Source organism: Pyxicephalus adspersus, chromosome 1 (genome assembly GCF_032062135.1).
Source record: "Pyxicephalus adspersus chromosome 1, UCB_Pads_2.0, whole genome shotgun sequence".
Classification (NCBI taxonomy): Eukaryota; Metazoa; Chordata; class Amphibia; order Anura; family Pyxicephalidae; genus Pyxicephalus; species Pyxicephalus adspersus.
In genome coordinates, this window is record NC_092858.1 from 167,890,991 (window position 1) to 167,909,044 (window position 18,054).

Genomic DNA, 18,054 nt, shown 5'->3' on the forward strand with positions numbered 1-18,054 from the left:
TTGCTAGTGTAACATGGGCCTAAGTGCCACATGAGAAATAGTCATTGGCCTTGCCATTTGTGGCTAGCCTGATGTGATGTTAATCTTGCCCGTTCTGCATTTAGATTTAATGTATACAATATCTTGGAAATTAGTGGTACGATCTTTGAATTTGTTTGTTTTCTTTGTTGTGTTTGAATATTTACGATCGATGGACACTATTTGGAGGGAAAGACCCCCATTTATCCTAGCAAAGCATTAAATCTGAGTGCAATCAATCAACTTTGCTGTTTCCTAGAAGTAAATGTATCAATCCTCAAATCAATTCTGGGAATCCAGTACCAGGCTGTACACTGGGCCTGATGTCTGTCCAGTTCAGTGGTCCACAGCTATTGATCTGGTAAATATCTCAATGATAAGAAGAAACTTTAAAGTGGACTTTAAATGCATGTAGCATGCATTCAAAGTCTATTTTTTAAGTTCAGAAAAGAACCCCAAAATTAAAAAAGAAAAAACATTTAGGGGGGAAGGTTTAGGTAAGTACACTTACCTACCCTCCAAATTCTGTCTGTGATACTTAGTAAAGAATGAAATCATCCTCCTTAGTTAGATCTGGGGAATGTAGAGTATTATTATTGGTATTATTATTATTACTAATAATAATATAATTATTAATAATAATAAACAGTATTTATATAGCACAAACATATTACACAGTGCTTTACATTGGAGTACCCCAGATCTCACAAAATTTGTCCCAAGCACTGTTCTTCTACATCTTCAAAGGGCTCACTATTCCAAGAAATCATGTCGCCCCTTGAACATTGGAAAAAGGTAAGTGTATATTTAACTCCTCCCCCACCCCCCACAATTAATTTTTTAATGTTTATGCTCTTTTAAAGTAAAAGAATAGGAAAACTTTTGCATGAAGTGTTTTACAATTTGACATAGAACAAAGTTAAGCAGCAGGGAGGGAGGGAGAAGGACTTTATGGGAACTTTGCTTTCAGATTTGCAATCTAAACTATTCCTAAATTTCACAGGGACAGACTAAAAGCTCAAAATATTACTACAAGGCTCCCAATATAGAGACAAAATGGGGTCCTTAGCAAATATAAAATGAGGACTTAAATGCACAGCACCCTTGCCATTCCGTGAGCTGGGGCCCTGGGCATAGCCCAGTTTTCCCTACTCTAACTGTTGGAAACTGTTTAGAGCAAAACAGGTTCACCTTTAGCACCAGCACCAGGCTGGGCCAGTTTGTAGGGCTCTCATATGTGGCTGCTGGGAGAAACCACAGAGTGGGACTACTCATCTGAAACTCCTGAAAGCATCAGCGCAATTAATGAATTTATTCTTATTCGTAAGAAGCAGAGGTAGTTTTGGGTTGAACAAAGTTTGTTGACCTATGTGGACCTATTCCAGCACCAGTTGTGTTTCCCTGCTTCTTTGAACATATCTAATTTCTTGGCAAATATCTTTCATTCACTTTTATGTGAGATGGATCCTTTTTCACAGGAGGTTGCAGTAAAATTAGTACTCTTTATGCAGTACTTACCCCTTCTTGACCTGTATTTATTGGTGTGCTGCTGTGCCCTGCAGGTTTTCCAACCAGTGAAGAATTTCTGAATATGGGCACCAGACTGCATGATTGCTTTGCTCAACAATAAGCAGGTCATTCCCTTCCTCCAAGGATAAAACACAATCTTTCTACAAAATAATGAGCAATAAGGGCAGGATTATCCGTCCCATCTAGCCAATCCTGATTAATTATTCACAACAGCATCCGTGCACTTGTCAAAGCCATTTCTGGGGCTTTCAGCCGGAAGACTTGGTTGCTACGTAACAGCCCGGAGTCATTATTATTGGGCCAGTGGCTAGTAAGAATCAGTTACTGTCCTTTAAATTTCTCTTTAAAATGACAACACAAGCAAAAAAGTCTTGCCTTTGAATGCACATTATATTTTCCCTATGGCATCATCACACAATTGTAAATTTATGTAAGAAATAAACCAATTCATTAGCATGTTTTAGGGGTTTTGCTATACTTTGCGTAGTATGGTATTGTTGACAAAAGCTTGTTAGAAATGGATCTTGAACACATGGTTCTCCACATGATGGGGTAAAAGGGTGTATGGGGACCAGGGGCTCAATATACTTAGGAAGCTGGCAAAGCCATTAATGTTGAATACCCAGTTCTTGCTGATACCTCACCCCTTGTTCCCTTAGTCTTGGGAACAATTTATCCAGCATTGTATTTTCAACAAGACACACCGGTACACTTGTAACACCTTGCAACTTCTAAAAAAATATATTGATATATGTATTGAATATTTGGATTAAATATGGGAATTTGGGGCAATATGTGTCAAGATTTCTGTTAGGAGGAACAATTAAGGATTTGAACTGGTAGTTTCATCCAGTACGTATTACATCTGTTGCAAACTGTGCTCATGTGTATCTAAGGCAGTGGAAAGGAAGCTGCCAATCACTTGTAGCAAATACATTTCTAAGACCTAACTACTGTTAAAGGGGATGTGCCCAGTGGGGAGGCAGCCATTTTAATATAGACAGAAAGCAGATGAGTGTGGATAGTGGTAGTAATATTAGTAAAAATGTTTGTATTGTTGTGGTATTAGAAGTAATATGGTATAATTACCAATAATTTATAATAATTGCACAATAACGGATAGTAGTATGGACTATGCCCTCCATTTAAGCATGGTTTAGGATGGTGTCTATGGTAAACATTTTGCCCCTGTTCGCGTAGTGCCACATTTGATATCCTTGAATGTTATTCCTATTAAGTGTTGTTAATAAGATTGTGGTGGGTGTAGGATAGGGTGGGGAATGTGTTCTAGCAAGTTCTAGCAAGAACAGGTTTTGCCTAAAGGGGTGTTGTTACATTTATTTTGTACATAGAGAAATTTGGGGATCTCAGTTGCTGACTTCTCTTACCACAAATGCTAGTTACCAGACTAACACATTTACTCATTGGCAGGAGCACAACCTCTTGGCTGGTGGCAGGATTTACCATAACTTAATGTACACAATACATAAGAATACCACTTATTTTCTGTAAAAGAATCATATTATTTTTTAAACTTTTTTAAACTTGACAAGTTTGCCGATCAGATACCAGACATGAAATATCTGTCTTTAGGAATGTGAACAATTCTGTAATTAATTCCTTTCGTTTGTTTCTTTGCAGGATCTAGATTTCTCATTACATCATCGGGAGCCTTGTATATTACAGATGTACAGAATGAAGATGGATTAAATAATTACCGATGTACAACGCGGCACAAATATACAGGAGAAACGCGGCAGAGTAATAGCGCCAGACTGACTGTATCAGGTACAGGAATCTTTAACTGATTAACTAACTTATTCTTTACCAATGACCAATGACCAATGAAAAACTTTAGCTACTAGATTTGGGTGTGCTTGATAGCATATTCCTCACTATGCAATGTGGTCTTACATGTTGTAGTCTACCTCACTACAGAGAGAATGTTGTCATCAGCACACTATGAATCTTGGTAAAAAATCCAAATTCTTCATTTAGAGAATCACAATGCAATATTTTGAGGACTTTAAGGACACCTTTATCAGATATCACATGCTTGATGAAGGGGTCCTCTTTTGTATCTTCTAAAAAAAGGATTTGAACATTTTCTATACATAATCTATGGTAACATTCTCTCTGTGTGGTTACAGCACCCTGCAAGTCCCTGTCCAGTAAGAAGTGAAATGGGAATATAGAAGTCAATTCTACATGCCTACATGTTGCTGTAATGACTTCAGGGTCAATGGAAGGAATCACAGCACTCAGTGTTGAACACAATATCCAACACACCTTAAAACCCAAGCTGAGTTGCACACGACCAGATCCCTACATTGGACATACCCCCGGTTGTTATACCAACCAGACAATACATCATCTTGATAGGTCTCCCAATGATATCAGTAGTATTACATAGAAAAATAGGTACCAGGAAAATGTAAAATAAATATAAATCTGCATCTTGGAATACAGCTTATATTTCTAAAAGACTTTGATATAAGAAGTTCCTATTTATTATTTTATTTATTATTATTAGCCTGTATTTATATAGCGCTAGTGTGGTATTCCTTCAATTAGAATTTTTCAGGTTTAACGTCACTTGGGGTTTCATTCCTGGTGTTCATAGGAAGCTTCTAAGAAGATAACCACATTTGAATTATTAATAATATTTATCGCAGATGGGGATTAATTTCCTCAGTGACGGATCTAGGATGGCTTTGGAGGTAATCATGCAGGTGGTTAACCAGAATCTCTGGAGTCCCAATCACCTTAGATAACCCATCCATCTATACTATAATGAATATCATACCTGCATTCCAGCGATGAGCATGAGTCATAAAATGTACAATTTCATGTGTTTTCTATGGGCACTATTTGTCACTGCATGTGAGCAGTTCAGCATGATGGAAATGGATAAATATTTTCAACTGTAATAACAATGTGGCTGATAACGATGTTAGAGCAGACAACAGATATATTCTATTTATAGGTTCCCTTTATTTATGTGGGGTAAACATTTTATTTCCTTTTTTGGTTTGTAATTACCATCATTCACACAGATAATTGAACAATCACAAAAAACAGAACATTATTTTCTGACATGGTCAGCACAATGAGTAGTACTACGGGCTTTAAACACTGGGGGCTGAGATTTGAATCTCCACCAGAACACTACTTGAAATTTGTGTGTTGTCTCCATGTTTATGTGGGTTACCTCTGGGCACTCGGTTTTCCTTCTATATGTTAATTGTCCCTCCTTCCCAAAAAATTGACTTGAGACTATTTTAGGGACACAAGTATAGTAGGGACATTAGAGTGTGAGCTCTTCAGTAACTTGACTATTAGACTCTGTAATGTGTCAGTGCTGTAAAAACACAAAATAATAATAATATTAATCTGTGAATGCATGTCCAGAAATTATCCCCATCCCCAAATGAGGTAATAAATATGAAATGTGCATTTGTTTCAAAGATGTACTTTTTATCCTGACAATATATAAATATTGCATGGTTTTCATTTTCATAGCAAAACTAAATTTATTTATCACATGAAATTTTGGCACCAAAATTATTTGAATTAATATTTTGTCACCTAAGTTTTTGGCGCAGTCAGTTTTAACACTTTTTAGCTTGTAGTTACATATTTATCCTACTTGTAAAATCAATGTGTTACAATTTTTATTAAAAAATCTTAGCCCTTGATAAAACAGTGTATAAGCAAACATCAAAAGTGTTGCCAAAATGATTACTAGGTCCATAGATACAGTCAGTGGAAGTTGCATTATATGCCAATCTTGGATCATGCAAAATGTAAGCCTTGTCTTGCCCCCTTCCACGTATTGAGCCTCTCCATTGGTTTATTTGTATATTAGGTAGGCTCGCTGAGCATTTAGGGGGCAGGGTGGCATTTACCCAAGCAAAAAATGAGTAGAAAAAGTCAACATATCCTTATCTCTGTGTCTATTGATCGCTTCTAACATTATGAAATGATCAGCATTAGTAGATTCTACATTAAATTTTTACTGCCAGAATACCTGAAAGAGATAGCAACTCTAGGCCTCCATGAAGCCAATGGCAAATTGTGGTGGCAGGGGCATGACCCTTTAGGAAATTGGTAGGATGTTCTTCTTTTTTTAGGTCTGTAAGCCCTATGGATAAATGTTTTGCATCTACTGTACTTGTTACACACTAAGTCGCAATTGTTTATCTGATAACATTACCATTAAATTACTTTGAAGAAAGTTTTATTAGATTATCCTAGTCTCAAACTAAGAAAACCTGTGATGCTTTTGCATGTGGGCACTTGTTCATAGGGTATCTGTCTTCTTCTTCCTACATAATGTTCTGCATCTTGTCATTTCACTTTCAGATCCAGTCAATTCAGCTCCAACAATTATTGATAAGTTTGAACACCTGACAGTGATGGCAGGACAGAGAGTGGAGCTGCCATGTAAAGCCTCTGGATACCCAATACCCCACACCCGATGGCTGAAAGACAACGTCCAGCTTGAAATGGGCAGCAGGTTCCGTAACACAGTTGTAGGTTTGTTAATTGAAAACACCCGACCGTCAGACTCTGGAACGTATATTTGTGAAGTCTGGAACAGCTATGGCAATGCAGAAGTGATTGGATCGCTGTATGTAAAACGTAAGTCAAATATAAACTCATCCAGATGGCAAACTGTCCTGGGGTTTGTTGGGCCAGAGGTTTTAAAAAATTAGGTCACTGTGGTAGGCTGCTGTAACTTTACACATCATTTCTTTTACAACAATCTTCAACTAGTCAATAATAATATTATTTTTATATTTTTAGCAATTAGCTGTTTTAAAAGATTTTCTTTTTTTTAGTTTTTTTGCTGCTGGAGATTATGGACTGGAACTCAATAAATTCACTTAGCAACTGTTTGGAAAAATTATGCTGTTGCTGTATATTGTAACATGTCAGGAATTTATTCATAATGAGTTGTAATTGAAGTAATTGAAAGAGCCACTTTAAACTACTCTACAGTCCTTCTAAGATTAAATAAAATCAGAACTATAGCTTAAAAAACATTCCTGCTAGTTCAATTCTGTAGCAAGTACACTGAGCTGCACATTTTTAGGTTGGTGTACTTTATCTGCATGCTTCAGTGCCAGTCTGGTCAATAGAAAAGGCTGAAAATGCCAACTCTGGAAGAAAACAGGAAAAATAAATTGTTGCCATTTAGGAATCCTACAGGATTCACTGAAGTGAAGGTAAGTTGAGTATTACTTTATAGTAATCCTAAACTCTGAAAATAAAAAAATTGTCTTATTGCACAAAGGACTGGTGATGCAATTTATTTACAAACACTCACCTGTCCCGTTCCATCTTGGGCACCACCATCTTCTTTTTTATCCACCTCTTCCTGGTTTTAATCTTCAATCATCTTAATTGACCCAGGCTGGGTTGACTTAACTCCCGTGCACTTTCAATTAGTCCTTGGTGCTGCACCAGAACCACGGATGCACCAGGTAAAAACGTTTTACTTCAGAAGGGTCATCGCCTGTAATTGCCTGTAATAATGCCTTACCTGATCCCAGATATTGAAAGCAGAACCTTAGTTTCTCTTTAAATGAAAACCTTTATTGGTCTTTAGGTACTTTAGTAACTTCTTATGAAAAAGCCTCCCGCAAAACAAATGTATTTATGATTTAATCATCTTCACTTATCCCACACATAACAATTACACTTCTACCATCTATGCAAAAGAAAAAAGTTTCTCTTTACTCTTATATTAAGTATATTAAGTATTTTATTTCAGAGTTATTAGGATGAACTAAAGCTCCACGGTCACTGTGACTGACACGCTAAGTGGAACTAAACTGGAAAACAATGAGAGCAGCAGGGTAGTGCCATCTGCTAAGGAGTGATAATCATATACAGATGTGTATTCAATTATCTCCATAGAATGACATTACCCGCAGCAGCAAAACCAACTGGATCCACAAAGACTCCCACAATACAGGGAAATTAATGCCTTCATGGCTTACAGCTACAAAGCCTGCCAGATTATTCAGACATACCCTATTGTTTTATTGGCCAGGAATATAATATTTACTATGGGGTCCATTTTTTAAAGCAGGGAATCTTACCTTCACTGAAACATTCCCTGGTGGCGAATCTTCCAGGTCCATGTGTTTTAATGGCAGTAATGGATTCTCCACTTTTTTTGTGGATGTCAGATTTACTACTTAAATAGATCCCTTATGTTTTTATGTTTAAACCCATTTTTATTTCTGCATGCCTTCAGATCAAATTTTATAATTATTCATCGTGTTGTGAATTTCTGGTCCCACCCTTTTCCTGATTCTGTTTGATGCTATAGGTCCTCTCTTAGACCAAAGTGTTCAGAACAGTATGGCCATTCAAACAGCCCTGACCTGGTTGGAGATCTGGCTGCTGCACCAACCAGGCAAACCATGTCATTTTTAGAAGCAGGCAGTGCACTATTTCTTTTTAATGACAGGTGCTCTTAATGGAAGATGGTTATTCTTCCTAACAGCTGAACCTTCTCATTGGGTATGTTTTCCATTGGTTTCCCTGGTGCACCTGAGACATTGTGTCATCATGGTGCCTGTCATCCCTCTGGGGTTTGGGAAGAACAGATGTGTCTGTGTCTATAATTACTCTCCAGATAGATCTGCACTAATACGTATACAATTAGGTCCCAGGGCCACAGACCTTGTTTACTTTTCTTCCTATGTCTCGCTTTGTTAACTCTCAGGGCTTGTGCATATCAGAATTTATATCATAATGCAGCTTGCACTGATATACATTTTAGATGCATCCTGGAGAACTTTACATTGACTTGAAGGGCCAATTGTGTAGGCCAACTTTCCCAGACTACAGAATGCAGCACTTAAGAGAGAGATTTATTATAGTATTTCATTGTTTCTGAAGATTCATTTATTCATAATGCCTAAGCTACATAAGTAAATGAGAGTCTGTGTCCCTAGTGTCTGTCCCCTGGATTACTGGCAATTAGCCCCTGGTGTGTGACCTGACCTCTTTTGCTTGCTGCCTGCTTGACCCTGGCTTTTCCCGACTACCCTTCTGCTTTCTGATTTGGTACCATGTTCTGCCCACCTTGGTGTGCCCAAGGACCGCAACCTGGCAGTAACCAGCGGCGCAACATCCTCAGCATCAGAGGCTCTGGAGAAAACCTGGTTACTGCTTAGTCTGTGCACTCTGGCCCTTCTCAGGGCTCACACCACCTCCCTGCAAGCCATAGCACCCCCTAGTGGTCCTGTCTCTTTATGCGTGACAATAGTTTTTGCAAAGGTTGTAGCAGAAAAATCATACAATACAATACAATCATACAAAGGTTGCAGGTATTGCTCTGGGGGCGTGGCCTGAAGATGGCGCTGGACAGTTGTGCCTAGTCGGAGCTCCGTGCGCCTTCTCCATCATTCACTGCATCTTTGCCATGTCAGGCAATGGTCCATAAACAAGGTCAACCCGCTAGGACTTCCATGGTGAGATCTATCTGGTCCTTCCTGGCAGATTATTCAGATTCTCCGGGGAGGGGACGCAACACGAGCCTGATGCAGGACCTTGGGGACACACAACCTGATTTCCCTGCCTTACATAGCTCGATGGAGCCAGACTTGTCGCCTCCCGGGTCCCTGGCAGAATATGTTCGTGCCCTTCATTCTAAAGACGACCTCTCCTCCATGCGTGCCGACATAAAAGATTACCTCAAAATGCAGGTTGACTCTCTGCGCACAGACCTCTTGCATACTCTGACTAGGGTAGAGGAGGTGGAGAAAAGGCCAAAAGAGACCTCGAAGATGCACATGAAAATCCAGCAAAAATCCATTGCAATATATTTTATCAGTTGGAAGATGCTGAGAACAGAGGTAGGAGAAATAATCTCAGGATCAGGGGTTTACCTGAAGCTACAGGGACAGATCAGCTGAAAGCTACCAGAAGGGGTATACTTAACCTAATCTTGGGCTTCCCCCCCCACCGCTCCAGTTTGACAGAGTGCATAGCGTCTCCAGAGCGTAGGCTGCTCCCCCTGATTCTTATCGGGATGTTATCTGTCGCCTGCATTATTTCTCTGATAATGCTGCTTTTCAAGAAAAACTTAAGGCCTCTTCCAAGCTTGGTTTTGATGGGGCTTCCTTCACCATCTAACTAGGTCCTGCTAAAGCTACACTGGAAAGGTGCAGGGTGCTATGTCCCCTTTTGGCAGCCCTTAGAGAGGCCGTCATACAGTACTGATGGGGCTTCCCTGCTTGCTTAACATCCAGGAAAGATGGCCGTACTTCCACGCTGTGTTTCCCTAAAGATTTGGAGTATTTTTGTTCCAAAATGGGTATATCGAAACCCTCCCTCTCAGGATTGCAGGAAGCAGACTGCACTGGGTCTTCCTTCAATAAACATCTTGGCAGAGGAACCAACGTAAAAGGCCCCGTCAACCAATGTCAGCCACTTCATCGCCTCCACATGGGGATTGTTTGCCCCTAACTATGCCAGCCTTGTATTTTTTCTTTCTTATATCATAGGTCTTTTTCTTTCAATATCATAGGGCTTCTATCCTGAACAGAATGTTTAATTATGAGGGAAATATGATGGTTTCTCCAAGAGCTGGGTTAATTTAGAGTCTGATCTCCGATCTGCTATTCTGAGTATTATTTGCCAAAACAATTTAGAGTTTTGGGCCCTGATACCTCCCTCTTCACTCTGACTACACTTAGGTGCTGGGACACGCTACACAGACAACAGGGTTGGTTGTACAACTCTCCCCTGCTCCCAGTTACTAGTCCCTCTTATTTTATCCCAGGGCTCTATACTAACTCTTTTTTTGGGGCAACCCTCTGATTCCACACTGCTGCTACACCAAGTGGTGAAGGTGAACTCTGTTCGTCCCTTGGCACAACTGGTGCCCCCAAAGGTATGTAGGCCAGTGAACAACTGGCAATATTTATAATTCTGTCACTTTGTAAGATCTCTAATCCGCCCTTTACGCTTTGGAGTGGATCTTATCCTTCCTGAGGGCATGCCTAATGGCAGTGACAGACCTCCTCACACTGTATCGCAGCTCTATAGGCTTTTAATAACACTCTCAACGGTCCAGAGTATCCTGAATACCTAGCAAGGTTGGAAACTGAACTAAACAGTAAACTTTCTGAGTCCCAGAAAAGGCTATCTTGTGCTTGGCGCACAAGACATCCGTATGTGCCAAGATACAGAAAGGCAACTTTGTATGTCTCCTCAGGAATCTCCACTATGTTGGAGAGGGTGTGGAATGGGGGGCACGATGTCGCATATATGGTGTTACTGCCTGGTGATTGAGACTTACTGGAGAAAGGTTCTTCAAATGATTGAAACAATTTCAGGAGTCTCCTTAGAATTTACCCCTTGGTGTGTACTGTTTCATGGCACCGAACGTTCGCTTGTGCCCTACCTTCTCAATGCAGCCAGGGCTCAGATACCGCGTTATTGGAAAGACTCAAGGGAGCCCCCGTTGAAAGGCTGGTTCCAATTGGTGGAGGAAATTTGTAAAATGGAGGAAGGTTATCATGATTTTCGAGACATGTCCGCACGGTTCACTGCTATCTGGGCCCCGTAGATACTGTTCAAAGATAACGCTCAATACCTTGGCACTCTCAGTCAGGATTAGTGTATTGGTATATCTCTACTGGACTAGCTAGGGGTGCTCTTAGAAGAGGTACTGTAAGACTCAGGTCCCTTTATACTGCTATTTCGGGTGGGTGTTTTGAAGACTTTTGTTTGATTTTCCAGTACTGTTGCATTTTTAATGTTCTATGCTGATTAAAGAATATTTGATATACTTGAATGAAATTTACTCTTGTTGTTAGCGTTTCTTTTTTCTGTTTGGTTTACACGTATTTTCCCTTTGTGTCATTTTCTGCTCCCTGTTTGTTATAAACATATAAATACATTATTATGCACAAAGGATTACATTAAAATTGACTTTTCAGTAACTTTACAAGTTTGTATGCATGTATTAATTCCTAACCGGTCACAATATACAGCAAGAGTATAATATTTACAAATTCTTCCTTTTATAAATATGGTTTCATTCATCGGCTCAACAGTTATCCCAAATAGCACCCCATTAATAAACACTTTCTGTTTTTATTGCAGAACCCCTGAAGGTAGCAATCAGTCCACGGAAGGTAAAGACCAGCGTCGGCAGTCAGGTGACACTTTCATGTAGTGCTTCCGGTACGGACGATCCTGACATTACCTGGTACAGGAATGGTGATATTGTGATTGCTGGGAGCAACGTTCGAATTACTGGTATCAGCCGTGAAACTTTAATCATGGATGCTGTGGCAAAAAGTGATAGCGGAGCTTACCAGTGATTTGTGCGCAAGGATCGGATGTCGGCCCAGGATTATGCGTTGGTTGTGCTTGAAGGTGAGAAGTTAATGTCATGGTTATGAATAATATGTATATTTTACTTGTTGAATGCCTTCCTATCCTTCTATGTAGGTGGTATTTTCTATCTTCCTGGTTTACTTCGGGTTGTATCTGGGCTCACTGGACATCCACTGTGGTTTAAATTGCCATGTGGATGATCCAACTCTATCATCTGTACAAACCCATGATGGAGAGTTAAGCTTTTTGTTAGGGGATTAGAGATCGGTGAACAACAGCAGAGATATAAAACTTCTCCTTTTTCCCAGTTTTTTTCCAAATCTGCCTTCCTACCCCTCCATACAGGTGGTGATTTCTATCCCCCCAGTTTACTGTCGTAGAATGAAAGCTGTAGCTGGGCCCACTGGATATCCACAAGGTTGGCTCATGGATGATCCATCTCTGGTGTCCAGATAAACCTTAGGGATGAGAGTAAGGTTTAGGGTTTGTGGACATACTAAAGTTAGAGACCGGTCAACAAAAGCATAGGTATACTTGCCTTCCCATTGGCCCATGTCTCCTATTTTCCCTCTGTTTTCAATGTTGCATTTAACATTTGGTGTATCCTGCAGTAATGGAGTGGAGATCAGGGATGGAACCATGGTGCACAGTCATCCACCAATCTTAATATTTCGACAACTTTCAAATTATTAGGAGAATGGAGAAGGCTCCAGTGTTGGAGTGAAGCGAAGGTATAAGACAAAAGCCATTGGAAATGGCTGGAATTTCCACTGCAACAACACCCATGCCACAAAACTTGTGAAAAGGAAAATAAATACCAAATTGCTTTTCACATTACCAAATAAGTCCAAAGAAGATAGCATTTTACAAGACAAGTTGGGTATATCATCTGTTCTAAGAAGGCATAAAAAATAATCAGTGCTGTTTATTTCTGGGAAATCTCATTGTACTGCATGCTCTCTGCACTGTGTGTTTATTTAGGAATTCCCCATTGCAGAGGACGCAGTAATTACAAGATAACAGACCAGCTGATGCCGCTTTTCACCCTGCAATTAGAATTCAGCTCTGTGCTGTTCAGGATTTCATCAGCATCTGAAAAGGACACAACAAAACAGTTTGGAGGAGCTATACTGAGCTATTGTAACAATCCAGTTTCTTTCAAAGTGAACCTGTCCTTTGTTCTTGCTATGCAAAATAACAGGGTTTAGAAGAGAAACCATAAGCACTGTGTAAGGAATAATCTTGTTTCTTTCACTGGCTTTGTGATTTGATGTAAAGTGAACTATCACCACATTCACCAAGTGAATTGTGCCTTGCTAGGTGAAAATTTACACTTGCATTTGGGTGTCATTCATAACAGATCAAAGAAGTTCCTTGGCTTTGCATTAACACAGGGCAAAACTTTGGCATATAACTGCAATTTAAACATGCCAATGGGGACCAAATCCACTACCAATTCTAAGATGACATGGGCCAGTGAAGACAGTCTTTGAACTTGTGTGGTGGATCAGTTTTGAATTTGTAGGTACATTTACCCTTCCGTAATCAGCTTTATTAAAGGTCTTCACATCAATTTGTAAATGGCTTCTAATTCACAAAAAAATAAGTCAGATCTAAACCTCTACATCATGCCTTGTCATTTAAGGGATCCTTGAATATATGTAAAAACCTCTATTGTCCAGACACCTAAATGTGTGGTATGTGGTGTCAGCAACCCCAGTAGACAAAGTATTCTTTTTTGCTCCATTTCATGGCAGTTTAATCAAAGGTTTTGTAGGGAGGGAAGGGAAGTTGATAGGAGGGTCTGTTTAAACACCTCCCTAAACTCCTTGGGCCCCCTTTCTTTATTGTCCCTTCAGCCTCACATTATGTTGAGATGCCCCTGCTGGTATGTTTACACAATGTCACCCCAATATTTGCCAGAGGACCATGTGGTAGGGGCCACTAGGCAAGAACTGTGCCCAGAACTGATAGGCTGGTGACATCCCCTGCCAATCATTCAGTTTCTAACTTTGTGCACATCTCTTTGCTTAGTTAATGCTACATTGTAAGCTGACTTATTTTAGACTTCCTTCCAAGGCCATTCTCTGACTCCCAGAGGGCTGCTATTATCTAGCATTGCTTGCAGGCATTGCATTGGAGCTTCACCTGTGCCCAGGTAACGGTCAACATGACAGGTTCTCCTAAAGGAAACCTTTTTTTGTACATGCATTCTGTAAAAGAAGTGACCATGTGTGAAATGACAGATCATCTATAATTAATAAATCACCTTCCTTACTAGGGCAGCCAAAATTGCTTCACCTAGATCTCATTATTGTGAAGGACAGACAGTTCATTTCTAGCTGCTAAGCAATTACATAGCAGAGCAAATTGCAACTTACGGGTTAAATATAATCATTGGGTGTCTGAAAACACATCACTAGGTCACACATGCAGTATTGTGTGGCCAAATATGTTTCTTCAAAGACCATTGTAGAATTATTCTGTATTTTGGGCTTTAAAAATAAAAAAGAAAGTCTCATTGACAAAGAAGAGGAAGGGATGAATGAAAAGGCCCCCTATTAATTAGAGTCGGCAGCCATACCCAGCACGGCCGGTTTCTATAGACAGAGAGGAGTTCACCTGACCAGGCCGCGTCGCGTTGGTAACCGTCTCCTGTGGCTGTGCAATCCTGAAGAGAATATTGATCATCTGTAATGATGTGAGGGAAGAGTGTGCGGGTTATCACAGGCTGTCAGCAGGAATCATTTGTGACACGCTCAGGCCCTGACAGAGGAAACAAATATCCTCCAACGCAAAATGCCCCTTATAGTAACACCAGAACGACAGATGCAGCGGGGTGTCTATATCTAAGGCCATGTTTAAATTCTAGTTCCTGTGCTGTCCATAAAAGCGCACAATAGCCTTTGCATGAAAGTGGAATTAGAATTTCATATGCTGGGGGATGTGGCCATAATACCAGCTAAAGCCGAAACTGAACAAGCAACCATGTTGCGTGAACTATAGGTGATGGAAAAAAATACAAAAACGCAATGTGAGCGTAAACACGTAAAGTGGGTATATTATGAAGTTTTGTTACGGCAGTAAAGACGGAAAGGGAATTCCGAGCCCCCTGGATCCCTGGGTTATACATATCTCAGGAGGCTGTGGGCTGCTCCGATCTCAGGCACACTTCATCAGGGACTGTACTATGTGAAAAAAAAAATGCTGATTTCACGCATGTGCATGTCACGCATGACCCATCACCTGATCTCGCGCCTACTCAGTGCCAGTTTGGGTGATGTGAGAAGAACCCAGAAGAGGGAAGATATGCCATGCTTGCTGTTCTGTCTGTGCCCTAAAGAAGAAGCCAAGATGGCGATGGACTCATTGGGCTCAGTTTGGATTGGGATTGAGGGCTTTTCCTGAGTGACTATAAGTGTTTTTCTTTGTTTTTGTTTTTTTGGGTGAAAGTTCCACTTAAGGTCTTCTATCCCTTTTAGTCTCCTGAGGTCCCACAATTACTCACCACCTTCCTGTGACTACAAAACTTACCTCCATATGAAGACACATGGTTTTCATTGTATAATGCAGGGATAATGGGAAAATGTACTCTGGCTTCTACTGTTCTTCCTACTTTGGTTGTGACGTGGTCACAACCGATTGACCCTCTTAGTGGATGAACCCGGAGAAGAAAGTAACTGAGCTGTAGTGCTGTGTGTATGCACATTTAGGCCACTGTGGTTACAAGGACACATTGAGAGGGTAATTTGTCCCAGTAGGGACACAGACACCCCACTGGGAAATGTTACAAGGACTCTAAGAATTCCATATAATATCTCAAATTAATAAAGGTTTGCATATTTGTACACTTTAACATAGGGTTATCTCTGGCCAGTAGCTTGTCAGCCCGGACAGTAGACTTTGGACTTGCTGCCATTGGTATTTTATAATAAATAGGTCATAAAATTAGTATGTTTCCCAGAAAAAATGACAGCATTAAGGACTTGTTCACTCTTGCTGTTCCTGGATGGCTTACTGGCGGCTCCTCTGCGGCTCATAGACAGCTGACAGCCAATCAGCTGCATTCGCTCTTTGAGCATTGTAATGAATGCTTAGTGGATGTTTGCCAAATGCCCCAATCCATTCCATGATTCCTTCTTTGGACCTACATTTTTTGGGATTTGCCACCTGTGAAGCAGTAACCGCACCACTTGATTGACACCTGAAAACCAGCCCTAAATGAATCTTTTGTCTGCAGTTTGATATTTTTAATAATATTCGCTGTTACACAGTGAAAGTTCTGGCTCTTTTTGTATTGCTTACAACCTGCATGGATTAAACTGGACTCCCTTTTATGCTTTACATATAATAAAATCAATTAACAAAATAAGAGTTTTATTTATTGCTTAGGGTATATTTATAAACCAGTGGATGTGACATTCACCAATCATTTACTGATTGTGAATAAACCACTGGCATTGCAAACACATTAGCCTGCAGTGAATGATTGGTGAATTTTAGACTAACTGCATAATAAATACATCACTTATTGTCCTCGCACCAATGAAGCAATATATTTTACAAGGCTGAAAAGTGCACTTGAGTGAAGGTCAAGCTCCGGTCATGTTATAAAAATGCTATTTTCCACCATGTAAATGTCAACATTACTTGACCGTGAACCTGAAAGAAAGCAGTTTACTTGCACAATCCTGATAAAAAATGGTCCCATATACCCCTGGTGCTGCTTGCGTGAAATATCTGTACACCTATTGCCAACTTTGTATGGGATAGAATGGGCATGATTTATAAAAGCTCCCCAGGATTGATAGGTTATCATGGGAGAATCTGGATGATCCAACAAACCTGTAATGGATCTGGTTCAGGATTGAAAACATTTGCCAGCTAATAGGCAATGATTTTTCAGTAAATCTATTCCAGGTTTGTTGGATCACCCAATGGGGTACAAAAAAGCATAAAAAAAATGAAAACATTATTTTGCAAAGATTGCTATTTATGTATTACATGGATTTGCATAATCAGATATTTCTTCTCCTAGGTAAGTGCTTGAAATGTGATCTTTCTTGTCTTCCTCAGATGGAACACCAAAAATTAACTCTGCTTTCAGCGAGAAGGTGGTGAGCCCAGGGGAGCCGGTGTCCCTCATGTGTAATGTGAAAGGCACGCCTCTACCCACAATCACCTGGACCCTGGACGATGAGCCCATCATCAAGAATGGAAACCATCGCATTAGCCAGATCATTACCTCCGACGGCAATGTCGTCAGTTATCTGAACATCACCAACACCCAGGTGCGGGACGGGGGAGTCTACCGCTGCACTGCCAATAATTCCGCGGGAGTCGTCCTGTACCAGGCTCGAATAAACGTAAGAGGTGCTTGTCAAATGAGCTCTTCAAAAAAAAAAAAAAAAATCAAAAACATAGTATCACACATACATCCATCATAATGTCACACAAAGGGTTCTGCATCAATACATGGCGTTTCTTCTATTGCAAACACTTAATTTTCTCATTTATTCATTGAAGGGGTTTTTATTATGTGTTCCTGGCACCAGTGGCAAAAAGTTACATAGTAAGTCAGGTTCAAAAAAAGACATAAGTCCATCAAAGTTAACCTTCCTGATCTTGTGAGGCAATCGGATGTTCCCTGCAGAAACAGTCTCTTTTTTTTATAACTTTAGTATCACATTTTTTTCTGTGCTTTTTTAAAAGCATCCAGCTTTTTCTTAAAGCAATCTATTGAACTTGCTGAAACTACTTCCTGAGGGAGCCGATTCCACATTTTTACAGACCTTACAGCAAAGAATCCCTTCCTTATCCAGAGCTTAAACTTCTTTTCCTCCAGACGCAGAGAGTGCCCTCTTGTTCCTTGTAATGATCTCAAAGTAAATAATGGGGAAGAGAGTTCTCTATATGGACCATTTATATATTTATACAGGGTGATCATATCCCCCCTTAAACATCTCTTCTCAAGAAGAATAGAATTAGTTCAGCTAATCTCTCCTCAGAGCTGAGCTCCTCCATTCGTTTTATTAGTTTTGTTATTTGAATAGATTAAAAAAACGTAACAATACAACAAATATGGCAGTGTGATATGTTCCAACTCAAAGATATGTGTACCAGGATCAAGGGTCA

At 40.0% G+C, this 18,054-nt stretch overlaps 1 protein-coding gene across 2 annotated transcripts in view; it reads left to right on the forward strand.

The window, feature by feature from the left end:
• The first annotated feature begins 11,796 nt into the window (after positions 1-11,796).
• DSCAM (DS cell adhesion molecule) overlaps positions 11,797-18,054 on the forward strand; it is a 159,782-nt gene continuing 153,524 nt past the window's right edge. The window contains exons 1-2 of one of the 2 annotated variants that reach the window (XM_072398307.1): positions 11,797-11,958; positions 16,996-17,292. In XM_072398307.1, coding sequence (XP_072254408.1) covers positions 11,922-11,958; positions 16,996-17,292 — 334 coding nt within the window. In that variant the 5' untranslated portion in view covers positions 11,797-11,921. Of the gene's footprint in view, positions 11,959-16,995; positions 17,293-18,054 lie in introns of those variants that run through there. The other variant, XM_072398308.1, reaches the window with a different exon arrangement.